The sequence below is a fragment of the Notamacropus eugenii genome, chromosome 1, assembly GCF_028372415.1.
Source record: "Notamacropus eugenii isolate mMacEug1 chromosome 1, mMacEug1.pri_v2, whole genome shotgun sequence".
NCBI lineage: Eukaryota > Metazoa > Chordata > Mammalia > Diprotodontia > Macropodidae > Notamacropus > Notamacropus eugenii.
In genome coordinates, this window is record NC_092872.1 from 139,719,473 (window position 1) to 139,744,487 (window position 25,015).

Sequence of the window (25,015 nt, forward strand, 5' to 3'; positions counted from 1 at the left end):
AACTTCTCTTCAGTATTCTTACCGAGAAATATACCATATGAAAGTATATTAATACATCTGGGAGGAAAAAAGTGGCTTTTGTTTTTGCTTTTGTCAAACACTGAGTTAAATAGAAAACATGACTAAAATCACAATTCTCTAAATATTCTGTTTAAATATACCATTTCTTATGTATCTTATATATGCAGAAACTGTCTACATGAAGACAAGGACTGTATTCCCTTTGTGCATATATGTTTCCAGCACTTACAATACATAGTTTCTAGCTGGTTAATTATCTGTTTCTGCAAGTAAAGAATAAAAACTGATATTAAGATACTTGCTGAAAAAAAAAAGAAATCAATTTGCAAAAATGAAATAAAATTTCTTTCTGAAATAAACATGATCATTTCAAAAGGATAGGTAGGAAAATGTTTCCAAATAGGATTGCACCAAAAAGGTTTAGTCTGGATTTTAAGCTAATAATACTAACCCAATCATTACACTTCCAAGATATAAGAAATGGCACAGGAAGATTCCTCTGACTCTATCCTTATCTATAAAATGAAAGTGCTAGACTAGTTGTTCTAAGGTTCCTCTTGCAGACTCTAAAGTTCCATGAGTTTATAAGTCCATAAATATCATCCCCAGTGTTAGGAGTACACAAAAAAATTATCTTTCAGACTCAAGTATGATTTCCTTTCTGTCTGTAGACTGTCATATTGACTATCTGAAAGGTTTTTTACACACTGCAATTTCTATAGCTAACACTGTCAAATCAAGGAAGGAGCAGCCACACTACCAGGTCAGATGCTTGAAAGTCTTTCATTATACAAAACTCCATATTTGCAATGGCAACAAGTAGAGGATCTCTGCATCATTCTGCCAATGAATTTCCCCATTCACTTGTGCTATTAGGGGAGCGGCAGGGAAGATCTTCTCACTCCCATTGTGAGAGGGCGTCATTTGCTAACACTGGTTTTCCTCTCCTTGAGGAAAATAGAGATGGCATGGCCTCCTCTGCTGAAGTGAATAGATGTAGGGGTTGGAGTTCTCATCTGTGATATTATCTACTCAAATACTTGCTGATTCAGGCTCAGCTCTGCCTGGGATATGGATTGCCTGCAGAGGCAGTTAGCCTTTGTGTTTAGAGCTGGGCTAATGTAAATGACTTTTATTGACAGTAAATGATGCTCTAACCCAAAGCAAGGACCCCGGGGCAACCTTACTGAGTGAGACTTTACTTCCTTTGTTCACTGATTTTAAGGTCCAATTCTACACCAAACCAAAAAGTTTCATCATGTGGATTTTTAGTCAGATTAAAAAAAAAAAATTGAGATGCTGGTAGTACCAGTATTTCTTACCTAATACTATTATTGTTGTTTAATAATTTCATTAATATCAGACAGCATGAATTCTGGTTAGCTGAAGTTAATTTAACTGACTTATACTGTATAAAAGCATTGGGCAAAGATTTCTCTACACAGAATTTAAAATTTTAGGGCTATTAAAACTCCTCTAAGGACTCTATGCAAGTGTGACTATTTTCTACAGTTACCTATAACAACCTAACATTTATAAGAGTAAAACCCTAACCTCTTTTCAGAATAAGGAGTGTGCTTTTACCTCCTTAATGTGCCTAGTTTGAATATGGTCACCAAACACATTTTTGTCACTGGGCTAATTGAGCCTTATGATGATAACTGTCCCAGTTCTTGTTGGCCAAGTAATTGCCAAGTTCTTTCTCTTTAGAATTTCTCCTCTATATTAATGAGGATGTTTCTCCCATGACTGTTAAATGAGAGAAGGGTAAGAAGATAAAGAACTAGTTCTGACTGATAATTTGAACCTACATATTCAAGGCATCTTCAAATCTACAGAGCTGGGTCCTCATAACATGTCACAAATTGGTAACATTTCTGCTGTTTGTTTTTTTTTTAAACAGAAATAGAATGTTTTTGTCACTCTTCTTTAGCATGCTACATCATTTAGACTATAAAACAGAATGGGATACAGTGTGGTCAATGAAATTCATTTTTAAAATAGAACTTGATCTCTTAATTCAACAATAAACAATTTATTAAATACCTACACAGCATGCAAAGCTTTATGCTAGACACAGAGGGAAGAAAATACAAATTTAAATAAAAGATGTATGAAGTAATAGATGGATAACATATACACCATGAGGAAAGCATACTGTTTCCAGAGTTTAATTCAACTGAATACAGTAAACATTTAAGTCCTAGCAGGTACAAGGGGCTGTGTTAAGCAGTAAGAATAAAGAATTTTTTTTAAAAAAGGTCTCCATCTTTGTCCTTCACTTTACATGCTATGGGGAAGGACATACACTGACAAGTACAACACAAGGAAGAATGCCCAAAGGGTCAAAGAAAATAGCACCTGAACTGTGTCTTAAAATAAAAGAAAGACTCCACAAATCAAAGGTGAAAAGTTTATTTCTAGCATAGAGAACAGCCTTTATGAATTTACATTGGTAGGAAGCAGCATATCAAATATGGAAACAGCTCTAATATGGCTTCGGGGTTTTTATCCTTCAGTGCAAAAGATATATAAAGGGGAGTACAGAGAACCAAGGATGGAAAAGTACATTAGAGGTAGAGTATATTGTGAAGGCCCTTAAATGTAGACCAGTTGTTCCCAGTACAACATTCCATCTCCCCCTTACATGCCTTTGCACAAGGGTACCCATACTCATCCATTTCTCTGTTTCACAGGATGTCCCAAGTTCCTTCCAAGTACAATTCAGGTACTATCTCCTGCAAGAGAACTTTCCTGATTTTACCTGTTATTAGTACTTTGTCCTTTTTGAAATTACTTTGTAACATTCTGTATTATAAGGGATGGATCTGTAGGAGTGGGATGAAGGGGGGATGGAGAGGGGAACTGAAAGACACAGAAATAAGAGATGTCAATAAAAATTTATTTAAAAAAAGAAGTCACTTTATAAACACTTTTTAAAAATTTATATAATCATACATATGTATTATCTCCCCAAACCCTATCCTCAACAGAATGTAAACACCTTGAAAAAGGGGATTACTTAGCTTTTGGTTTTGTATGCCCAGTCCCTAAGGCAGTGCCTTTCACTTTGCAGGCACTTAAAGATTGTTTAAATGAATTTATCCCATAGAAAGAAAGGAAAGCAAAAGAAGTCATCATGGTAGACCTGACAGGAAAAGGCTAGTTATTGGATGTGGAGGAATGAGTCAAAAAAGAATGATAGGAAACTCAAAGGGTTCAAGCCTGGAAAACTAAAACGATGGCGCCATCAATAGAAATAGGGAAGCTGAGTCATAGTTGGACAGTTAATTTAGGATATTTTAATCCTAGAGTCTTTCTCTATAATCTCCTTTATAAGCAAGTATTAAAATTCTATAATCTCATCATTCAAGTATTGCCATTTTTCTATAACTGCTCCCTAAGAAGTACAATTTGTTCACAGACAAAATTCTTGTGAATCACTAGTTGTCCAGTGTAGAAAGGCTACACATATGAATTAGCATAGTACTTCATATTTTCAAACATGGTTTTGTTTGTTTGTTTTTTGTTTTTCCTGTTTACCCAATTATCATCTTCAATAGTCATTTGTTTGGCTATCTCCATGACACTTCAGTAAATTTACACACCTACTAAAATTACTTTGAAGAAAATTTTTAGAAAGTTTAAAAGCCTATAATGAAAATAAAAACACATATTAATGTAAAAATAAGTAAAATTTGAGTGAAAGTAAGACATTCTTTTTCTATTTAATATTTTATTTAAAATAATTTTTTAATATTTTTAAACTTTTAACTCCAAATTCTCTCCCTCAACTCTCCTTTCATTGAGAAAGCGAGCAATTTGATATAGGTTACATATGCGCAATTATGCAAAACATTTTCATAGTTATACTGTGGGGGGGAAAAAAGGAAAAATAAAGTTTAAAAAAGTATGCTGTGATATGCATTAAGACTCCATTAGTTCCTTCTCTGAGTATGGATACCATTTTTCCTCCTAAGTCCTCAGGAGTTGTCTTGGATCACTGTATTGCTAAGAATAGCTAAGTCATTCATAGCTGATCCCCACACAGTAATGCTGTTACTATTTACAAGGTTCTCCTGGTTCTGCTCACTTCACTTTGCATTAGTTCATGTAAATCTTTCCAGGTTTTTCAAGAACATACTGCTCATCATTTTTTTACAGCACAATAATATTCCATCACAATCATATATAAAAATATGTTCAGCCACTCCCCAATTGATGGGCATACCCTCAATTTCTAATTCCTTGCCACCACAAAACAGCTGCTATCAATATTTTTGTGCATATAGGTCCTTTTCTCTTCTGGTTTTTATCTCTTTAGAAGACAAGCCTAGTAACAGCATATTGAAGAGTTTGCATGATTTTGCAGTCCTTTAGGCATAGTTCCAAAATTATGCTCCAGAATAGCTCACAACTCCATGAAAAAAGCATTAGTGTCCTAATTTTCCCACATCCCCTTGAATGTTTGTCTCTTTCCTTTTCTGTCAAATTGGCCAATCTGATATATGTAGGGTGGCACCTCTGAGGCGTCTTAATTTTCAGTTCTCTAATCAGGAGTCATTTAGGACATTTTTTCCTATGAGTACAGATAGGTTCAATTACTTTGAAAACTGCCTGTTCATATTTATTTATAAATATGACCATTTATTAATTGGGGAATGGCTCTTCTTTTTATAAATCTGACTCAGTTGTCTATATATTTAAGACACTTTTACACCAATTATACCTCCTGTAAAATATTTTTCACACTCACAATTCCTAACTGCATTTCCCCTTGTTCACTCTCTTCTCTCTCTCCTTTCATCCTGTCCATCCTCCAGTGTTCTGCTTCTGACTACCACCTTCCCCTCTTCCCCAATCTGCCCTCCCTCCTATCAGCACCCCTGCTTTCCTGTAGGGGAAGTCAGATTTCTACATTGAAATGAATGTGAAACAAGACATTCTTCAAAATTTTTAAGAATTTGATTGCTTGCATTTCCTAATTCTCTTACAAAGGATATGAACAATTTTCAAAAGAATTGCAAACTATTAAGAACATTTAAAGAATACTTCAAATCACAATCTTTTAAAAAATATTAAATTTTTGTTTCATGACCAAACAAACAAGCAAAAATGACAAAAATGTAGAAATGTTAATGTTGAATGGATTATGGAAATACAGGCATCTAACATACTGTTGACAGAGCTGTGAATTCGTCTAATTATTCTGAAAACAATTTAGAATTACTAAAAGAACATAATTAAAATGTACGTATCCACTGATTTACCTAAAGATCCTACATGCTGGGGATAAAGTCTCACGAGGTAAATGACAGAAAAAAATCCATTACGTATACCAAAACATTTGTAGCAGCACTCTTTGAGGTAGCAAAAAGAGAAGATACAGACTAGATACTCACCAAATAGGAATGGCTAAACAAGATTATTTGAATTTAATGCAATATTATTGTGCTCTAAGAAATAATAGGTATGATGAATATAAAGAGGCCTCAGGAAGACTTATGTGAACTTAAGCAAAGTGAAATAAGTAGAACTTATAAGTAGAAAAACAATAAAGTAGAAAAACAATTGTCTACAGCAATCTAAGTGCAAAGAACAAATAGAAAATAATCTAAAATGAACATTGTGAGATTTTAATGACAAAAGTTGGCACCAAAGAAGAGATAAGAAAATAACTTTTCCTAAATTCTTTACAATGGTGAAGGACTATTGTATATATAATATTAGATATTTTTTTATGATGGTTGATTTTACTGAACTATAGAAGTCTCTCTCCCTTCTCTTATTCTTTAAGAGATGGCTCTTTCAGTTGCTTATTAAATGTATCAAATTAGCAAAAGAGTTCTTTGGTCATTGTTCCACATTCAATTTCTAAAAGAATTATGTAAGATTACCTAAGCCTCAGTTATCCCATTAACCCTTTCTAAAGTGTCTGTTATAATTTTGACAAAAAGGAACACTCCCAATTTAAAATGTTGTGGACAGATTTGCTAATTGCTCCAAGATAAACAATACAATTTTGTCAGGGAAGTTGAGGAAGTAATAAATTTGCTGCCATGCATACACTCCCTTGTAAAGACAAAACTTCTTTTTAAAAGCTAAAGCCAGAAAACATGAGCAGAGATTGAGTAGAATTTATATTGACCCCTCTCCAAGCCAACAGTTCTGTTGTCTAGCCTGAGTTAAGCCTACCCTATCATTAAGGATAGAACACAATATAAAACTGAAACTCAACAAAAAACTTTGATATACGGGCTTTCTATGAAAGAATGAAAACTATACAAGCAGATGTACCAAAGAAAGTTTCACCCTGCTTTCAAGCCCAGACTCTAGCTGCTCCTTATCTCTGTCATTCTCCTCCCCCAGCCCTGCTTTGCTATAAATCAGTTGTTTTATACCACCATCTCAAACCCCAGAGTAGGCTGGACTTCCAATTAAATGTCCATGGCTTTTTTCATCTCTCCTGAAATATCTTTCCAGGTACCTTAGTACGCATGCTTTTATGGAAATTGGACATGTCAGTGCCCTAAAAAAAAATTCTCAAATAACTGCCTATCTCCAGCAGAATTCTAAAGGACGTTAAAGCTATGAACACCCACTGAGAATGAGGTGGAATAAAAACAGGCCTAGTTGCAGAACAAAAACTAAAGAGGAATCATATTTTGAACTTATAACTTCATTCATCAAACTAAATTACTACAAAATTAAGCAGCAACTGGAACAAAGAAAATTAGTACGGTAAATTTGTCATTCCAAGGCCAAGTTTAGAAACCTATGCACTCCCCCCACTAAATAACACCAATATCACTCAATCAGGAAAAACTAAATTTTGAAAAAAATTTCTAACTAAAAGCCTTATTAAAATGTGGTTCATTATTACGAAGGTTTGGATTCTTTGCAAGTCAAATCATGAGTCAATTTGTACATTCTATTTATGTCCTCCCTTCTTGTGCTTCTAGTTTGAAGAACTACAATAAGAGCTATCATCATAACATCACTGTTCTTTCAATTCAGTTTCAATAAACATTTATTATCTACTGTATTCAATGCACTAAACTCAATCTGAGAATTACAGGATTATACATCTTAAACTGGAAGAAGCTTTAAAGGCCATCTGGTCTAATCTTTTCATTTTACAGTTCAGGAAACTGAGGCCCAGAGAGCACAAAAGTAAAGTATAGCAGAGACAAGCTTCAAAATCATGGCCTCTAGCTCCAAATCTAATGTCATTCCTTTCTACTATACCATTATGCCTTGGAGTATGACTGATTATCACATAGATCAGACCTTCAAGGATTTTGCAATCTATTAGCATGGAAATCATACACAAACACTCACAAAAATATAATACAAAAATAGTCTGAAAATACATGAGAGTTCAGAGATGGGGGGGGATTTAAGTGAAGTAGAAATTATCTACCTCCCTTTTATCTTAAAGATATAACTTAAATGATACATAAAATATTATCTTCCTTTTTTCCTTCATTTGATAAATTAATAGCAACCAAAAAAGCTCCAAAGCTTAAAAGTTAGGTAAGTGTAGTAGTCCCTTTAAACTCAATTTCCAATTTCTAATTTAAATATGTTGCTTCAAAATTCAATAAAGTCAAAACTCATTACAATTAATTTTAAGGATATTAAAGTATTTCATTGGATTGAAATTTAGTTGATAAGATAAATATTACTCAAGACAGCTAATAAATAAAAAATAATATTCTTTGAAAAATTATTGTTTTAATCATCAAGAAGGGAAATGATGCTGGATTTTTTTTAAGCTACATCTTCTTTTTTCTTGTTAGAATCACTGTTTCTACTTTTTTCATTTTATCTTGCAAAGACACCTGCCTGTATTTCTTGTTGCCCTCAAACCATAATTAGAGTCATAGAGTAAGAGAACTGGAAGGGTCCTTAGTAATCAGCTAGTCCAATTTCTTCATTTTACAGATCTGGAAACCCCTAATCATTGGGAGACTCCCCAGTGATTTATTTTTATTTTGCTCTTTCCATCTGAGTTATGACACAAAATTGAGTAGCATTTTGTTTTCCTTTGGTTATATCATGTGACTGCTATATTGATAAGGACAAGAAAACTGCATTCGCTTGGCTAAATTATTCAAAGTATGTTGTAATGAGATCAACAGAGCCTTACTAGAAACATTGTCATTCATTCAATAAGCATTTTAAAGTGCTTACCACTGCGTTAAGGACTTAATAAAAAGATCATCTAGTTCACAATGGAGCAAGATTCTCTGTTCATTTCAGCATATGGGAGGTCTAGTTGGACACTGTACAATTATATTGCAGAATACTAAAGGTCAAATTGTTACAAAATGCCTCCAGATTTTGCATTCATCTTTTCTGAATGGCTATCTACCCATGAACTCTATCTATACAGATGTAAAATGTAATTCACAAATGCTAACTTAAACTAGTTAAGTAACTAACCTCTAAAACTGGATGGAGAATTTTTAGGCATCTGACCCTATACAACACTGTAAGAAGACAACAGCTACACACATATGCAATATATTTCTGTATATACAAAAAAAATCATAATAAGGAAATAAAACATTCATTTCTATCACATCTCCAATTAATCAATAAGCATTTATTAAGCATTTACTATGTGCCAGGCACTGTTCTAAATCAATCCTACAGATACACATAAAGTAAAAAACCTGGTCCCTGCCTTCAAGAAACTCATACGCTAATGAAGGAGATAACATACAAATAACTAAATACATGCAAAATATATCCATTGTAAATAGGTTGTAATCCCAGAAGGGAGGCACTCTCCGTGGAAGATTCTACACGTTCCTGGACCAAATAGTATGCCACATTTCACTTAAGTTCCTTTTCCAATTAATTGTCAAGGTTTTTGTGGATGGAAAACTCAGATATTTAGATCATATGTTTTTTCCTCGGGGAAATGAAAACCTTTGCCTCGGTGAGATTTTCTTTTGGATGCCTAGGCTAAGGTGGGGTTTTTATGCTAATTTTATAGTGTGAGAGCGTGTGAGTGAGTGTGTGTGTGTGTGTGTGTGTGTGTGAGAGAGAGAGAGAGAGAGAGAGAGAGAGAGAGAGAGAGAGAGAGAGAGAGAGAGAGAGAGAGAGAGAGAGAGAGTCTAGTGCTGAAGGAAGACAAAGGAAAGAACTAAGTTAAACAAAGATCTAGCGCTGTTGCCAAACCTAAAAACAACAATTGTACAAAAAAAGAGAACAGAATGAAGGGTCTACAGCCAACAAAATCCAAATGTAAATTCACTAGTTGACAGGCACTGCATGTAAATGGGATTGTTTTGGCAACTGTTAGAGTTAAAAATACAAAAGGGATCACTTCGTGTACAAAAGGAAAAGTAACTGAATTTTTTTTCAGGAAAATGGGCTACAGACATTTTATACTGACCACTGACCATTTAATTTGTAAGAAGGAATGCTGCCTTTTGTTTATCCAGTAACTGAAGGCTACCATATAATGGCTTTCTAAAGATCTTCTTAAAAGTTACTTCAAGTTAAGTGCCATGAAGAGAAAGAACATGATTATGACAAAAAAAAAAAAAAAAGTTTATTACAATCTTTGAATCAAGAAAGATAGTAATGGTGTAGTGGAAAGAATTCTGTATTTGGAGTCAGACAACCTGGCTTAAATACTCACTCTTCTATACTTTTCACCTGTGTGACCCAGGGTAAGTCACTTAAACCTCCTTGAGCCTTAAGTTAAATTATCTATAAAAAAAAAGAAGGCTTTAGACTCCATGATTTCTAAATGCCCTTCCAGTTTGAAATAGAATGTTTCTAGGTCTTAAAATTCTTTAAGATCCAAGCATTCACCAGTCTTACCCTTTATGCAAACCAGTCACATTATTCTTGTGAAGGTGCTATTAATGTGAGATCAGCCAGTCTCAAAATCATTGTGGGACAGCCCCCACAAAAAGGAAATCTCTAGGTAGGAATGGAATATTTGAAAAATAAGGCAGTTCTTTTCTTCACCTATCTTGTCATATTCTAAACTCCATTTAAAAACAAATTCCCTTTTATTGAAGCATACTGACCAAAGGAACACAACTTATGCTCAAGTGTATAGTGTTGCACTGAGTATGTGACTTCACAAACTCTTATGTATTCTAGCTTTAACCCTGGTGCCATGAACAAAAAAATAACAAAAAACATACTGAAAACAAAAGCTTAGCTTTGACATCTTCATTCCTTCTCTACTGACTTGTCTTTACTTTCAAACATGGGCAGATTTCCCTATGTTTGATCGTGCTATTCCACTGTAGGTGTCTCTCAACTTCTTTCAATACCAAACTTCTCAAAGAAATAGTCTACAACTACTGGCTTAATTGCTTTGTAAACCTCTTTTCCCAGTCTCTTACAAACCAATTCCTATGCCTTTCACACTGATAAAAACTGTTCTTTCAAAAGCCATAAACAATGACAATTTTTGGATTTGTATGATGTTATAATATTTCCAAAGCATATCTGAGTCTCAAAACCCCATGAAGTAGATACTCTTATTATCCCCATTTTACAGAAGAGGAAAGTGAAGATGAGAAAGTTTAAGTGATTGGGCTCAGGTCACACATCCAGTCAATAAATGTCAGAGAGTGGATAAGAAATTTAGATCTTCCTGACTCTAAGTCCAACATTCTGTCCACTAAAGCCACCTAAAGGCAGTTAGGTAATGCAGTAGATAGACTGCTGGACCTGAAGTCAGGAAGAAATCTTCCTGAGTTCAAATCTTGTCTCAGACGCTAGCTGTGCAACTTTGGGCAAGTTACTTAATTCTGCTTGCCTCAGTTTCTTCATCTATAAAATGAGCTGGAGAAGAAAATGGCAAACTCCTCCAGTATCTTTGCCAAAAAAAAAAAAAAACCCCAAATGGGATCACAAAGAGCTGGACATAACTGAAACGACTCAACAACTACAAACACTACATTCTTTTTTGCCCTTATTTATCCTGTGTCCAACATCTGTAATGTTATCAAACTTATGCACCTATTCTGAGCTTCTAACAGGATTCATCTGTGTTGCTCCAGCACATACTCCTTATTGTTATTTAATATTTCTTGTGTGCATACTTTGTTACTACCCCCAGACTTAAGTTCCCCATTTTATCCCCCAAAATACCTATCAAAGAACTAAGTTCACAGTAGGCACTCAAATGCTTTTTAGAAAGTCACTGAAATGAGCTGATCTTATACATATAATAGTAATTATTAAATGTAAAAAGTAAATAATAATAATAATATCTCCCCTCTCCCATCTGTGAAGTAGGAGAGTACAAGTATTATTAAGCCCATTTTAGAGATTAAGAACCTGAGGTTTAGAAGGTTTTAAGTATTTTGTCATGGTCAAACAGCTGAGCAGTGAGAGAAAAGGTTTGAATACGGGTCTTCTGTCACCAAGTCTAGTGCTTGTTTCACTATGTTGATTCCACAAATGAAGTAAGTGTATGGCACTTTCCCAATTCATATTAATAAAATGTTCCTTTTTGTCAAGATGGAAAAAGACTACCCAGAACACAAATAAAGAAAATCTTGCAGAGCTTTATTTTTCTATGATGAGAATGTTTACAGTCTCACAATAGTTCTATCTAAAGAAAGCTTATTTTCTGAGTATGGGAAATCAAACAATAGGTTTTGCTAACCAGGAAAAGTCTCATAACCTAATCTTGTCATAAACAAAGAAAATTATCCACTTTTTCAGGGCAGAAACAATAAGAGTGAGATTAGGACAGATTTCACCAATGTTATCACCACCATCAAAAGACTGAATGGATGTCTACTATCCTACAAGATACTACATGCTGCAGACACACAAAGATTTAAGATAAATTCCCCTAGGCCAGTGCCACATCATCAGCCTGTGATATAAATAATTCGTTTAGTTGTGTGCATGTTTGATGCTTTTCCTAATAGGGATGTGTCCAAAGTTCTCCTATCTTTGACCAGATAAAATACCTTACTTGTTAATACTGGTAGTGGTTGTTCTTCTAAATTAGCATCCCATACACTTGAGTACAGCTTTTTTTTTCCTGAAAGTAGATGGAAACAGAAACAAATAGAATTTTAAGTGACATCATCCCCTTGCAAAAAGGGAGAATGTAGGTTTTCCATTCTATTTTCTTAAAGTTGCAGATATAGTTTGTATGGCTCAACTACTTAATATTAAGGAAGAAAGAGCCCAGATCCATGAAATATATATATATATATATTGTTATTAAATTCTTCAAACTACTAACTAGTTACTAGTCGTCCACCCCACCCCTCACCAGCACCACCACCCTACCAACCCTCGATGACATCTTCTCATAAGTGGCAACAATAACATTCTCAAACCTGTCCCTGCCCTTGCCTATACCAGGAATGCCATGCTAAGGTCAATGAAATAGGGAATCAACAATAAAAGAAAAGACAAAGAAGAAGCTCAGACAATCCATACCCCAGATAATCAATCAATCTCTTGACTGATCATGAGCACTGTGTATGTCACAAGGAAAATCCATTAAAAAACCGATAGCTGGTCATTAATTATCAACAATTACAAAACTACAAATACTTCAGTCTCTCTAAACATACATATATGGCCTCAGAATCAAAAGCAATTATGTTTACTTCTTTGCTAGACTGAGGAATAACCAGTGGAGCCCCTAATGAAGACATTCCCTCTTTTAATGAATAAATCATCAAATTGAGAACAGAAACATCAAAACAGGCACAATCTACTAATTTGCCTGATTGCTAATGGATATTATACAGTTAATGTATTTATGTGGTGGCATATACATATTTATACACATAAATGTTTTAATCTCATTAGTAACACCTCAATAAATCACACTGTCAGATGGGTTACTCCCAGAAAGATTTCCTATGCAGAGCTAATCCCATCTGCACAGTGTAGATTCTTACACATTTTAGGTTTGTCTTTTTACTCAAGTGTCATCTCTCTGACCTGCTATATACCATTTCTCTATTACCTAATACTCTTACTAACATTCACCTTACTTTTTATACCTCTATCAACTGACTGATTACCCTAAGATACGAAGTTATGGGTCTCTTATTGAAGGCTCATCTTTAGAAGGCATATCTAGTTTTATTCATAAATCCATAAACTTCTTTCAAGAGAAGAAAATGAGGAGCTATCTCTTACCTTCTTTAAGGCTGCTAACTTGACCAAGGCCTCTTGTAATTTAAACGTAGGGCTCGGTTAGATTATGAAAAGATTCCCTAATATATATGCTAAGAACAGCTCTAAATAAGATGAAAACTAAAGCAACATTTATTTCACAATCTCTTCAAGCAAATTTGGCATTCTATTTCACATCAAATGCAACAATCCCAAGAAATCAGATGATGTAATCTTATAACACATCACCTTAAGTTCAAATATAACAATTATGACTACTGTCAGTTATTACTATAGCCAAAAATAATTTTGTTAAAAAGTCTTCACATTTCAATCCCAGTCCCAACCCCTCCCTTCATTATCTTATCTATAAAACTCTGAAGTCTCTATGCTTGCATGAGCTTAAGGATCTTTTCTGATCCTCTGTGAAAAAAAAATCCATAATGAAAAATACAACTGCCCTGTCCCCTACCACCACCTTGTCCAATAACCATAATGGTTTTTTTATTCATTTTTTTAACACCAGGTTTCTTGCACATTTGAAAATTTAGGTTCTAGGCAAAATATAGCCTATGCAAATTAAGCAACAAAATCTTCTAATTTTTCACTGAGAAGCCACATTAGAAAGGTACAGAACAGGGATAGAAAGAGCATGGAAGAATTAAAAGGTCAGGCAGAGACCAGAGCATAGAAAACCTTGGTTGAAATCCTTATTACTACACCTACTAGTTTTACTATGCTGTTGGACAAATGATTTAATATTGCAAAGCCTTAACTTTTTCACCTGTGAAATGGAGATAATATCACTTGTACTATTTACCCACAAGATATTTGTGAAAAAGATACTAAGATACCTTAAAAGTAATTCTATAAATGGGAGTTACTGCCTACAAGTAGAGCCAAAGTTCACAGAAACAAGTCTTTGAATAAAGATATATAACTCATGGGTAAATTACCACTTATATTTCTGCTAAATGCAGAGAACAGAATGTGAGATACTTTTTAAAAAAAAACCTGAAAGACATAACAATTACCCAAAGACCACCTAGACAAATGGAAACAAGAATACCCTACTTAACTGAAAAGAAAAGCATTGGCTGACCTTCCTTTCTGGTGCTTCAAAGTATCACCCCCTTGTTGCTTTTCTTTGTGATTTCCGAAAACATAATAATAATAATAATAATAATAATAATAATAATAATAATGATGATGATGATAGCTAAAATTTATATAGCACCTATCATGTACTAGGCACTGTGCTAGGCACTTTACTACTATCTCATTTGATCCTTACAACCACTATCATAAGCCCCATTTTACAGATGAGGAAACTGGGGCAAAAAGAGGTAAAAGTGGCTTGCTCAGAATCATCCAAGAATCTGAGAACACATTTGAACTCAGGTCTTCCTTACTCCAAACCCAGTGATTTACCCACTATGCAACCCACTTGTCCTCAAATGACCTAAATGCAAGACTTTACATTTATCCCTATTAAATTGTATCCATTTGGCTTTGGTACAGGCATATAGCCTGAAGAAAAAGAGATGCAGCATTGACTAGAACAGTGTCCCCACACCATCCCAGTTCTCTATAAGACTAGACACACTTGCCCAAAGAATTTGCTTAGGATTGGGTACATCTGAACTCTATGAAATAGTTTCCCTGGCCCCATCTAACTAAAAAAGCACATGAACTGACACACTGACAAAAATAAGCATAAAACTGTTATCTCCTGCCCCTATACCTCAAGGAGAAGAGGTAGTATGGCCACAGGGGGGAGAGAGCTAGCTTTGCAGAGCGGAAAACCTCAATTCAAGTCAAACTTTTGACATGAACTGACTTTATGGGCATGGACAAAACTCTCCATGCCCATAAGCATTAGCAGAGGAAGTTTCTTCACCAAGAGTTCCCCCTACTAATAATGTATCACAGATCTTGACTAAAGAGTATTATCTTTAATGGGGAGCAGAAGTACTCAACATCCTAAAAGTGGAAGGAAGGTCACCTTGTAATAGGAGCATCATTCTCACTTGTGGGTGCCAAAAATAGAGTGATCTATTCTTATTTAGATTCAGAAATCCTCTCAAATTAGAGCTCTAGGTTTTTCCACATGCCCCTACACCATGGACTAGCAAAAGTAAGCATTTTAAGAAACCTGATTTAAACCAGTCTAACAAAAAACTAAATTAGATTTAAGGCCATTCCCCACTACTACAGACAACGTAAGTACCACGGGCTAAAAATAAATAAGCACAGAAAACACCAAATAGACTATTTCTATATGATTTGTGCTGTAATTCCTAATAAGGTCACTCAACACAAAAGTGAATTTTATCCTAAAGAAATGATGGCAAGAATTTATGGCAAAATTCCATTTTGCATTATGGAAGCAATTGATAAAATGGGCCTAAAGACTACTGACTTGCTAGAGATTGCACAAGTCAAGATGGCTTTCCTTTTTTAACTGTCTTCAGATCTTTAATTCTGCTGCCAAAATTGTCTTCAACACCCACTGTGCTACAATTGTGGGGGGCTCACCAGATGACCTAGCTCCTTTCTTTATAATCAATAGTTCCTATAGTGTTTCTTCCTTACTCAGAAAAAAAGAAACAACACATGTGACCTTCCCAACTACACCAATCAGGTTACTTTCAAACCAGTATGCAATTCTTATCCTTTAATCAAATCATACCCTTACTGTTACATCATATTGAACCCTCTACTTTTTCTGGACCCAAGATACTGTTTCAAGTATCCCAATGTGAATTATAGCCTGGGCCTATTTCCTCAAGTTCAGTTTTGTAACTTGACCTCACACTTGTATATGTACTCAGATTCATCTACAGTCTAAGGCAGTCAGGGACCTGTGGTCTCAAAGGATTTGTTCTGTGAAGTTCAGATTCACCCAAAGGGTTGCACTGGAGGACAGAGGGTCAATATGTGACCTCAAGGCTGCAGATTCCCCATCCTTGGATTCTAAGGCTTCTTGTCTTGGCTGGAATTGAGGCAGTAGAGTTACACTTCTGACTGTGTCTTTCTGCCTAGCCGTAGCTTAAACATTTGGAAACCAATTCTCAGCCCACATAGCCTAAGCTTTCATCTATATCCACTATTCCGCTAACCTCTGAAACTGACCCTAGTTCATCTACTTTAATGCTAAATTTTGCCCAGCTCTGTACCATGAACTGCCCTTCCCAACTGTCCCTTATTCCCAAGCCCCACCAATATCCTGTTCAATAAACATAATGGTTTTTATTCATTTCTTTAACACTCCATTACAGGGCTACTTGCACATTTTAAAATTTAGGTTCCAGGCAAAATATAGCCTTATGCAAATTAAGCAACAACCCATGTAATTTTAGGTCTCTCTTCACACATACTGTACCCCCATATGGGTTTTTGTTTTAAGCACACACCTCCCTGAGGTTTTTTGGTTTTGTTTGTGTTGAAGAGTATTCCTATCAATGTGAGTCGAACTCCATATAAAAGGTATTGCTCTCCATATCCCAAATGTCACCTCTTCTCACTTGAATTTGCTCTAATTTAAATGACAGCATTGCTTTGAGAAATCTGAAATTCTTTTTTCTCTTTTAGGGTCAGATTACACTCTGACTTGTTTCCAACTACAATCACTTACCAGTAGACTAAGGAAGAAATACAGACTAAGGAAATTACTCTGTCAGGCAGCAAGATTGCACAATGGCCAGGGTACTGGGCCCGGAGTTACAAGATCTGAATTCAAATCCAGAATCAGATGCTTACTAGTTGTCTAACCCTTCACAAGTCATTTAACCACTGTCTGCCTCAGTTTCCACAACTGTAAAATGCGAATCATAATAGCACCTATCTTCCAAGGTTGTTGTGAGTATCAGACAAAATAATCTTTGCAAAGCAAGTAGCACAGTGCCTGGCACATAGTAAGAAGGTATTTAATAAATGCTTTTTTCCCCTTCCTTCCTTTCTTATTTCCAGAATCTTGAATCTTATCTGCCCAGATCTATCTATAGGAACTGCCTTTCCTGGACTTAGTCTCCCACCTGTCCAAACAAAGACATCTGCCAGACTCTGTTCGCCTATTTCAATGTTCAAGCCTGTACTTTCCTGACGAATCTTGTCCTATTGCAACCTATAACTCAGGAAAGCAGCATCACAAAGCCCTTTCTCTGCGCCCAGAACAAGAGTACAAAAAACCTGGACAGTAGGCATACACTTTACCACAAATATAGCACTTAAGATTAAGCCATGGTCCGTTACCTCTGATTCTTTACTCCATCTGAAACATGGCCCATGTAATTTAAGACCAAAGAAAAGCTTTGCAGCTTTATTAAACCTGCCTACTTTTCTGCACCTGCTCATAAGTCTACCTAATTCAAGCAGAGTCAGATCCAGTTCATGCTATAAGCCTTGGCTTTTAGTTGGCCTCCCCTTTCTCAGAGACAAAAGATTCCATCCTGGGCCAGGTATATCTGACCATTGACCCTGTCACCTGCTACTTTAAAAAGGAAGACTTAATCCTCTTATTCGATCAATAAACATTTAATAAGTACCTACTATGTGCCAGGAAAAGGGTTAAACCCCAGGGATACAAAAAGCAGCAAAAGACACTCTACCTTCAAGGAGCTCACAATCTAGTGAGATAGTCCCTTAGCTGAGATTACACTGCAGCAGAGAAGACAGCACCATGACTCTACTTAGCACTGAAGGAGAACTGGCCCTAATATGCCACGAAATACCTCAGCTATGCCTTACCTCCAACACCAAATGAACAAGGAGGCCAGGACCTCTGACTTTAAGTAAGCCTCAATTGAACCAAGAAAGTACAACTTGCTCAAATCATCTTCCCATTAAGATAAAAAAGACTTCACCAAACTCCTCCTCTCTTTCTCTTCCTCCTCCCCCCCACCCCCGCACGTTCTCTCTCTCTTCCCTTTCATGTCCGTCCTTCTGTCTCTAACATACACACACAAAGTTACCTCACAAAGCAGTTATTACTAGATGAAATAATGTTAAAGTACTTTTCAAACCTTAAAATGATATAGAAATGCCAAGCAAATTACTAATGTTGTTATTATGACCACCATACTTGAAACATGTTCTCTTAACATGGAGAGCCAAGGAACTAAACTCCTCACAGTCCAACAGCAAGGACCATTTGTCGTGACCAAATGGACCTGAAGTCCACCACAAACTTCATAGATACCCATTTCATAAAGACTAGAGGTGAACTTAGGCAACACAAAATCTTCCCCCTAATGAAATTATCCCCTCTCACCCCCAATCCAGACTTTGAACACAACTTCTAGAGTAAGGGCATAAACTCCTTCTATTCACTCTTTAAGCCTAGAAGATTGCTGAAGTACCTTCTAATTAGACAATTCCACAGTTGTTTGGAAATCAGGCTTTTCTGCTTATCCCAAAAGAAAAAACTAGGACCAATGAATGGAAGTTATAGGGAAGTGGATTTTCAGCTCAACATAATGAATAACTTCCCAATAATTAGATCTTCAAGATGTGGAACACACTACCTCAGGAGATGTCAAGTTTCTCCTCACTGAAGGTCTTGAAGAAAAAGGTTATTCGGGATGTTGTAAAAGAGAGAATTGATACCACAAGAAAGAGTTGGACAAGAGACCTCTATGGTCTATTTCACCTTTAAGATCCTAGAGAAAACCTAGCTGTGCCTTCACACCAGAAATTATCCTCTGGGAAACAGACAATACCTCAGGTTCCATCTGGAGTACTCAACTGCTGGCAGAATGAGAATACTAAGTCAAAAGTCCAGATGAACATTAAAAATCAGGATATTTTTTAAAGGGTCTAAAAGGCTCCTAGACACTGCAAATAGAAATAACCTACAGACTCTTGTCCTGGGGGCACTGGTTTAATTACAGATGTACATGACTATCGATAACAACAGAATGAATTCATCTATTGATCCTCAGCCACAGAACCCTAAACACTTTGAAAATAAAAAAATTCAAATAAAAAGCTAAACTCCTACAGGTGCTATAGCATTCAATCAATGAGACATTAAGGCCTATCCCAGACCTTTTCAAATGCCTGGAGGCTTATTGGCTAGATCTCCATGGAGTCATCAACCTGGTACTATGTGGATAAAAGAGAAATGGAAAACCACATTGCAGGTGAGATATGTACATTTTAATTATAAAGTGATGCTTAGAGTTGGGGGTAAGAAGAGGTAGAGCACATCAGAAACTTTCCACATGTCAGAATTTCTTCATTTAACCAGATAATATTTTGATATCTATCTTCATCCAACCAAAGCACACTGAAAAAAAAATGGACGCCTGCACTCCCAAGAACATTTAGCTCAACCAGCAAGCTTGAAAAATGTGCTGATTTTTAAGGTACTGTGACCAAGGGCCAACTTCCACAAAGAAGTTTATATAAAACAAGATTAAATAGCAAAAAGCATCTTCCAGTCCAGTCCCATTGCCATCTCTCATCTATCATACTATTCAGCATGACAATGAGAATTTCTTTAAAAGAATCATCAGAAACAAAAGTTGATTTTTTTTCTCCCTTCCTTTTACCACCAAGGTTCTCAAACATGTGGTCCACATCTGCTGTCTATATTTCCTTACCATCCACCCCATTCTCAATGCTCTGAAATCTGGACTCTATCCCATTACTGTACTGAAATTATTTTTTCAAAGCATACTGTTGTCGTACCCATTGAGAGATTTCAATGGCCGTTTCTTAAGTCTCTATGCCCCTTGACTCCTCTGAAACCATCCTTTCTTTCTGAATTTTCTTAATTGGACTCTGTGATACAATACTTGCTTATAGTTCTCTAGCAGTACCTACTGGCCTCCAAAGCAAAACTCTGTCTACATCCCATATACAGTCAAGAACTGTTAGTGACACCCTAATCTCTATTGCTTCTAGGATAAAATACAAACAGCTCAGTATTTTTTTTAAGTGTTTATCTGTAACCTTCCATTCAGACTTATTTCACATTACTCCTCTTCAAGACTAAATGACTTACTGCTGGTCCCTCAAATTAGTGGAGACTGTCCCACACACCAAGAACATATTCTCTGCCTCTCAGAATTCTTTGCTTCTTCTAGGGCTCAACTCAGGTGCTGCCTGAAATTAATATTCAGAGTATGGTAGAACAAAGTTATATCTGTTATATCTTTCACAGGATCTTTTATAATTTTTACAAATTCATTTTACAAATTTTACAAATTCATAAATTTTACAAATGCATTACAAAATTTACAAAATTTTTACAAATTTTACAAATTCACTCAAGGAATATTTTGCTCCTTCTAGCAAATAACCAATTAATAATCATTTGTTGAATAGAACTCCCCATTTTTCTGAATGCCTATAGCACTTGCAATTTATAATATAAAATTTGATTCCCAACCATACATGATGACATATTCGTACGTCATCACTCACATCTACTCTATAAACCACTAGAACAATTATTTATAATTCCCACTCCCATAGCAACAAAAACAGTACCAAACTCAAGTTCTTATTGACTGATCAACTCCAGCTCTATAAACTGCTAATACAAAGGAAATGTGTCTAGTTTTGAACTTCAACCTGTACTAACGCAGTATTGCTGTGGATTGGCTTTTTGTTTGTTTTCTAAATTGAGCCATTTGGAGAATAGTTAATGAAACCTTCCTACCTTCTCATCAATGCAAGGGGACTACTAGGAAAGAAGAATGTTGCTTTACATTGTCAGGTGTGGTCACTATATCAGGTATTTTGGCTTAAATGTTATTCTTCTTTACAAAGAGTTAAATATGGAGTAAAGCAGATGAATAAGGAGAGAAGAAAAAGGTATGGGTTTGTTTCCTCTCAGAAATGATTGAGTTGTAATGAAAAAAGACACTAATAAAAACTATATCCCCCAAAAAAGTCATTTGGAAAAAGATACTATTAAAATAATTTTGTCTTTTTCTTTTTTAATAGGCCACAATCTTGAATGGACATCTGATTGGACATTCCAGTATGAGATACAAAGAAGCTACAACAATGAATTCAACAGCCAAGAGCACCCTCACAATTATTGTACATGACAAAGTATAACAAGAATAAAGCAAGCGGTGACCATGAGAGACCAGCCAGTGTGTTTAGACGATTTGACAAAATTTATTAGCCATAAAACAATTAGAGCACTCAACACTAATTTGCATAGTACTAGGAGTCATTCCTGGATAGCTTATTTTATTGTTTAAAGTAAGGTGATGGTAGTAAGTAAACTTAATAGTGATTATCCATTACTACTAACATTAAAATCAAGAAGGAGGTGGAATTTCAAGTCATATAATATCAGAAATATAAAATGAGGAAGGACATGCTCAGAGAATTTAAACAACTTGCCCACAGTCACAAATGTATAGTTAGCAGTAAAGTTAAGGTTTTATAACTCATATCTTCTGATGACAAATCCAAACATGTCTTCACCCTACTATAGCTTTAGGTTCAATGACCACTGTGCTCTAAAGCAACACCATGATTCCTTACTATCCCAGTTCCTTAAGATACCTGTCCAGCATGTATTAAACATAGTCTGTTCATTCTAACATCAAGTTTCACCTCCTTTACGAGAATGACAAGACCTGTTATCATCTCTCTGCAGGTGCCCTTGTTTTAGTGTCAACACAATCAATTATTATTGTGATTTACCAACTTTTGTCAAAAGACAAAACATGTAGCCTGTTGATCAGAATTTGGTGGATTTTTTCTTCTTTTTTTTGACTTGAACTAAATACCTTACAATGACTATTTGTTCAGAATTTGGGAATTAAGATTCAAAAAATAGACTTCATCTGTAGTCCCATTAAGTAATTTTTTTAGTAGTACTGATGTGTACTCTTACAAATGTTACAGCGTCTACAGATACGAATGTCAACCAAATCTTCTACTACCACTTTCTGTTTGATTAGCTTCCATTTTTCTTTACATTTATCATCAATCAAATTCTCTTTTATTGGCAAGTTTTCTGACACTTGTCTAATCATTTGTCTTCTTACAAAAAAGATCATTCTATGTTAATCCTCGGTATTCCTGTCTTTTCTTCATACTTACATTCTCTACCATATTTTGGCACCTTCAGAAGTCAGTAATTATGGTCAAATTACCTTTGATTCTTATCTACTTTTCTCTGCTCTCAATCCAAAGCAGTGGGCAATTTTCTTCCACACCCAAAACCATCCCACAGAAAATATAGCTACCTCCATAGATTATTTTTTTTAAAAGTAGTGATGGAGAAAGCCTACAGGAGAATGGGCAAAAAGGCAATGGGAAACTGGAGAAAAGGAAGGGAGAAATCATATTTCAGTAAGGAAGATGGAGGGCTTATAAATGGTATAATCTTCAAGGATATGGTGCTTAAAAAGATCATTCATCCTGTCATAGGAGAAGAGTCAATGCTTCTGGAGGCAAGTGACACCAGAAGAGCGGGAAGGAATGGACAAAGGAAGATTTCAAGGTAAATGGGGAAAAATGATCATGGGGAAAGGAAAGGTTAATAAGAAAATTTCTATCATGGAGCAATATCCTCTCATCTACAGGAATTGGTGTTTTTCAGAGGAAGGCACAACAGAAAAGGGGAGTAGGGAGAAAGATGTACAAAGCAAAAGCACAGAAAATGTTTAGAAGAGGGAACTTAAAATAGCTTTAATTCCATGAGGAATAGAGAGACTAAAAAAAGGCCAAAATATGGGCCATGAATCAAAGAATAAAAGTTTAGAACAGAGAGAAAGGGAAGATAAACAATGAAGAGAATGAAAAATGCAGTGATAGGTGTGGAAGCCTGTCATTCCCCAACTGATTCATGCTCCCATAATTAGAGGCAGAGCAGGGATATAATCATTTACATGTTCTCTCCCTGAAATTCTCTTTTCTCCAATTCAAGGATTCATTTCTACCTTGTCCCACTCCCAACCCCAGCCTACCACAAACTTTTTTTTATGGAACTGGTAAATTTTTTCAACATAGGAAAATTCTGACAAGGAACTTCCTCTTCAATTTATAGCCTTGGTGAGTTACCTGAGGGCACTAAGAGGATAAGTAATTTGCCTGCGGCCAGAAATCGAACTTGAACACAGGCTTTCATGACTCTATGGTCAATTCACTATCCATTACAGCTCATTTAGAGATGAGAACTGTGAGGAACATGGAGGGAAACCCTGTTGTCTTTTTAGTAGTGACAAAGATGTGATACCCTAAATATTAGTCAAAGAAAACTGAAGCCTGTGGCCTATGAAAATGCTCTAGAAATGAATTCATCTTGATAAGTCACTATGTTTCCAAAATAATAACTTTTACTCATTTTAATTTACAATCAACATTTTTATGTACCCTGAATTGCTGCAACAAATTCTTCTGTTGCCTTGTTTCAGTCGTAAATTAGAGAAAACTTTCCGTATATAACTAAATTAGTCTTGAACTTTCAGGTGCATTGTTTGTTGGCTTCCTAAGAATTTCCAATGTAAAATTAGATTTACCCAACGATTTATGCAAGTTACAATCTAACTTGCCACAGAAGTTCATCAGCATTACAATCTTGGAGCAACACAAATTATAGCTAATTATAGCTCACATTTGCATAGTGGTTTTACAAAGTGCCTTCCTCAGAGAAATACTGAGAAGTATTTAGATGAAGAAACTGAAACTCAGAGAAGTTATGTGACAAGTCCACATTGACACAGCCACTGAGTTTCAAAGGAGGAATTCAAACCCAGGTCATCTGAGGCTAAGCTTACTGTTCCTTTCCTTATCCACAACTTTTAGATTTAAGCATTTCATTATTCTTCAAATATATATTTGAGGTGATGAATTAATTAGCTAATTAACCAATATGAAAGTATTTACTAAGCTTTTATTATGTGCCAAGGAATATGTTAAGCATGGAAAATACAAGTACAAAAGTGACAGTCTTGGTCCTCAATAAGCTTATATTTTAATAGATACAAGAAATATTTTTAATTAACATTTTAAATGGGTTCCTTAAGTCTTCAAGATATCAAATTAAGGTTAGACTTACATAAAAATGCTTTGTAAAAAGCTTCATAAACAATGAGGTATTATATAAAATGTTAGCTATTACTCTTATTTATTATGTTAATTGCCTGAATAATAATTTCTGCATTGAGATAAATTTTAAATATTACCTCTACACATGAGCTGATTCTTTCATTTAATAGCTGTCATAAAGGAATAGTACTAGAGGGATGAAGAAGTACTGCATTGTATAACAGGAATAACAAGCCCTACTTCTAAATCTGCCATTGTGTTACCTAGCCTCCAAAACTAAGAAAATGAAATAGTTCCCTCAGTGTTCAGTATTGATATGCTCATGAGAGATACCAAAATCTCCTTACTAGGGTCTTAATGCTTATTGGAGACCTTATTGATGTGTTAACTAGAGGAACAATCTAAGGGTAATTTAAGGTAAGAAAATTAAAACACCCTCAAAATAAACATATTAACCCAATGGGCATATGGTTAAAGTTTAGGCTGCCAAGCAAAGCTTTTTAAAAACACCCAGTTACCTTTTGTCAGTTACAAATAAACAGATCTCCATACCCCCTCAAATGCCAGAACTATTTGGATGATATTTAAATCAGCTGAAAGAGAAAGGCGACAGCTGGCAGGGACCATCTCTCCTTTTCTGATACTTACTTGGTCTCCCAAAATTTCCCCAAAAATAGAATTATTTTTCATCAAGTTCAAGAGTACTGATGTTTAAAGAGAAACTAAAGATTAGGAATAAAGTTTTAGCAGGCACAAATTAACATGCTAACTTCAGAAAGGTTACCAAAACATTACTTGAACACAACAGTCACTTCCACTACCTTCAAAAAAT

General features: G+C 35.3%; 1 protein-coding gene across 5 annotated transcripts in view; it reads right to left on the bottom strand.

Annotated features, from left to right (window-relative positions):
- Positions 1-25,015, bottom strand: part of TCF12 (transcription factor 12) — a 413,276-nt gene that overhangs the window by 267,990 nt on the left and 120,271 nt on the right. For 3 of the 5 annotated variants that reach the window (XM_072615763.1, XM_072615758.1, XM_072615760.1), the window contains exon 4: positions 11,993-12,061. The exons of the other annotated variants lie outside the window; for them this stretch is intronic. In XM_072615763.1, the coding sequence (XP_072471864.1) occupies positions 11,993-12,061 (69 nt within the window). The remainder of the gene's footprint in view (positions 1-11,992; positions 12,062-25,015) is intronic. 5 annotated transcript variants of the gene reach the window in all.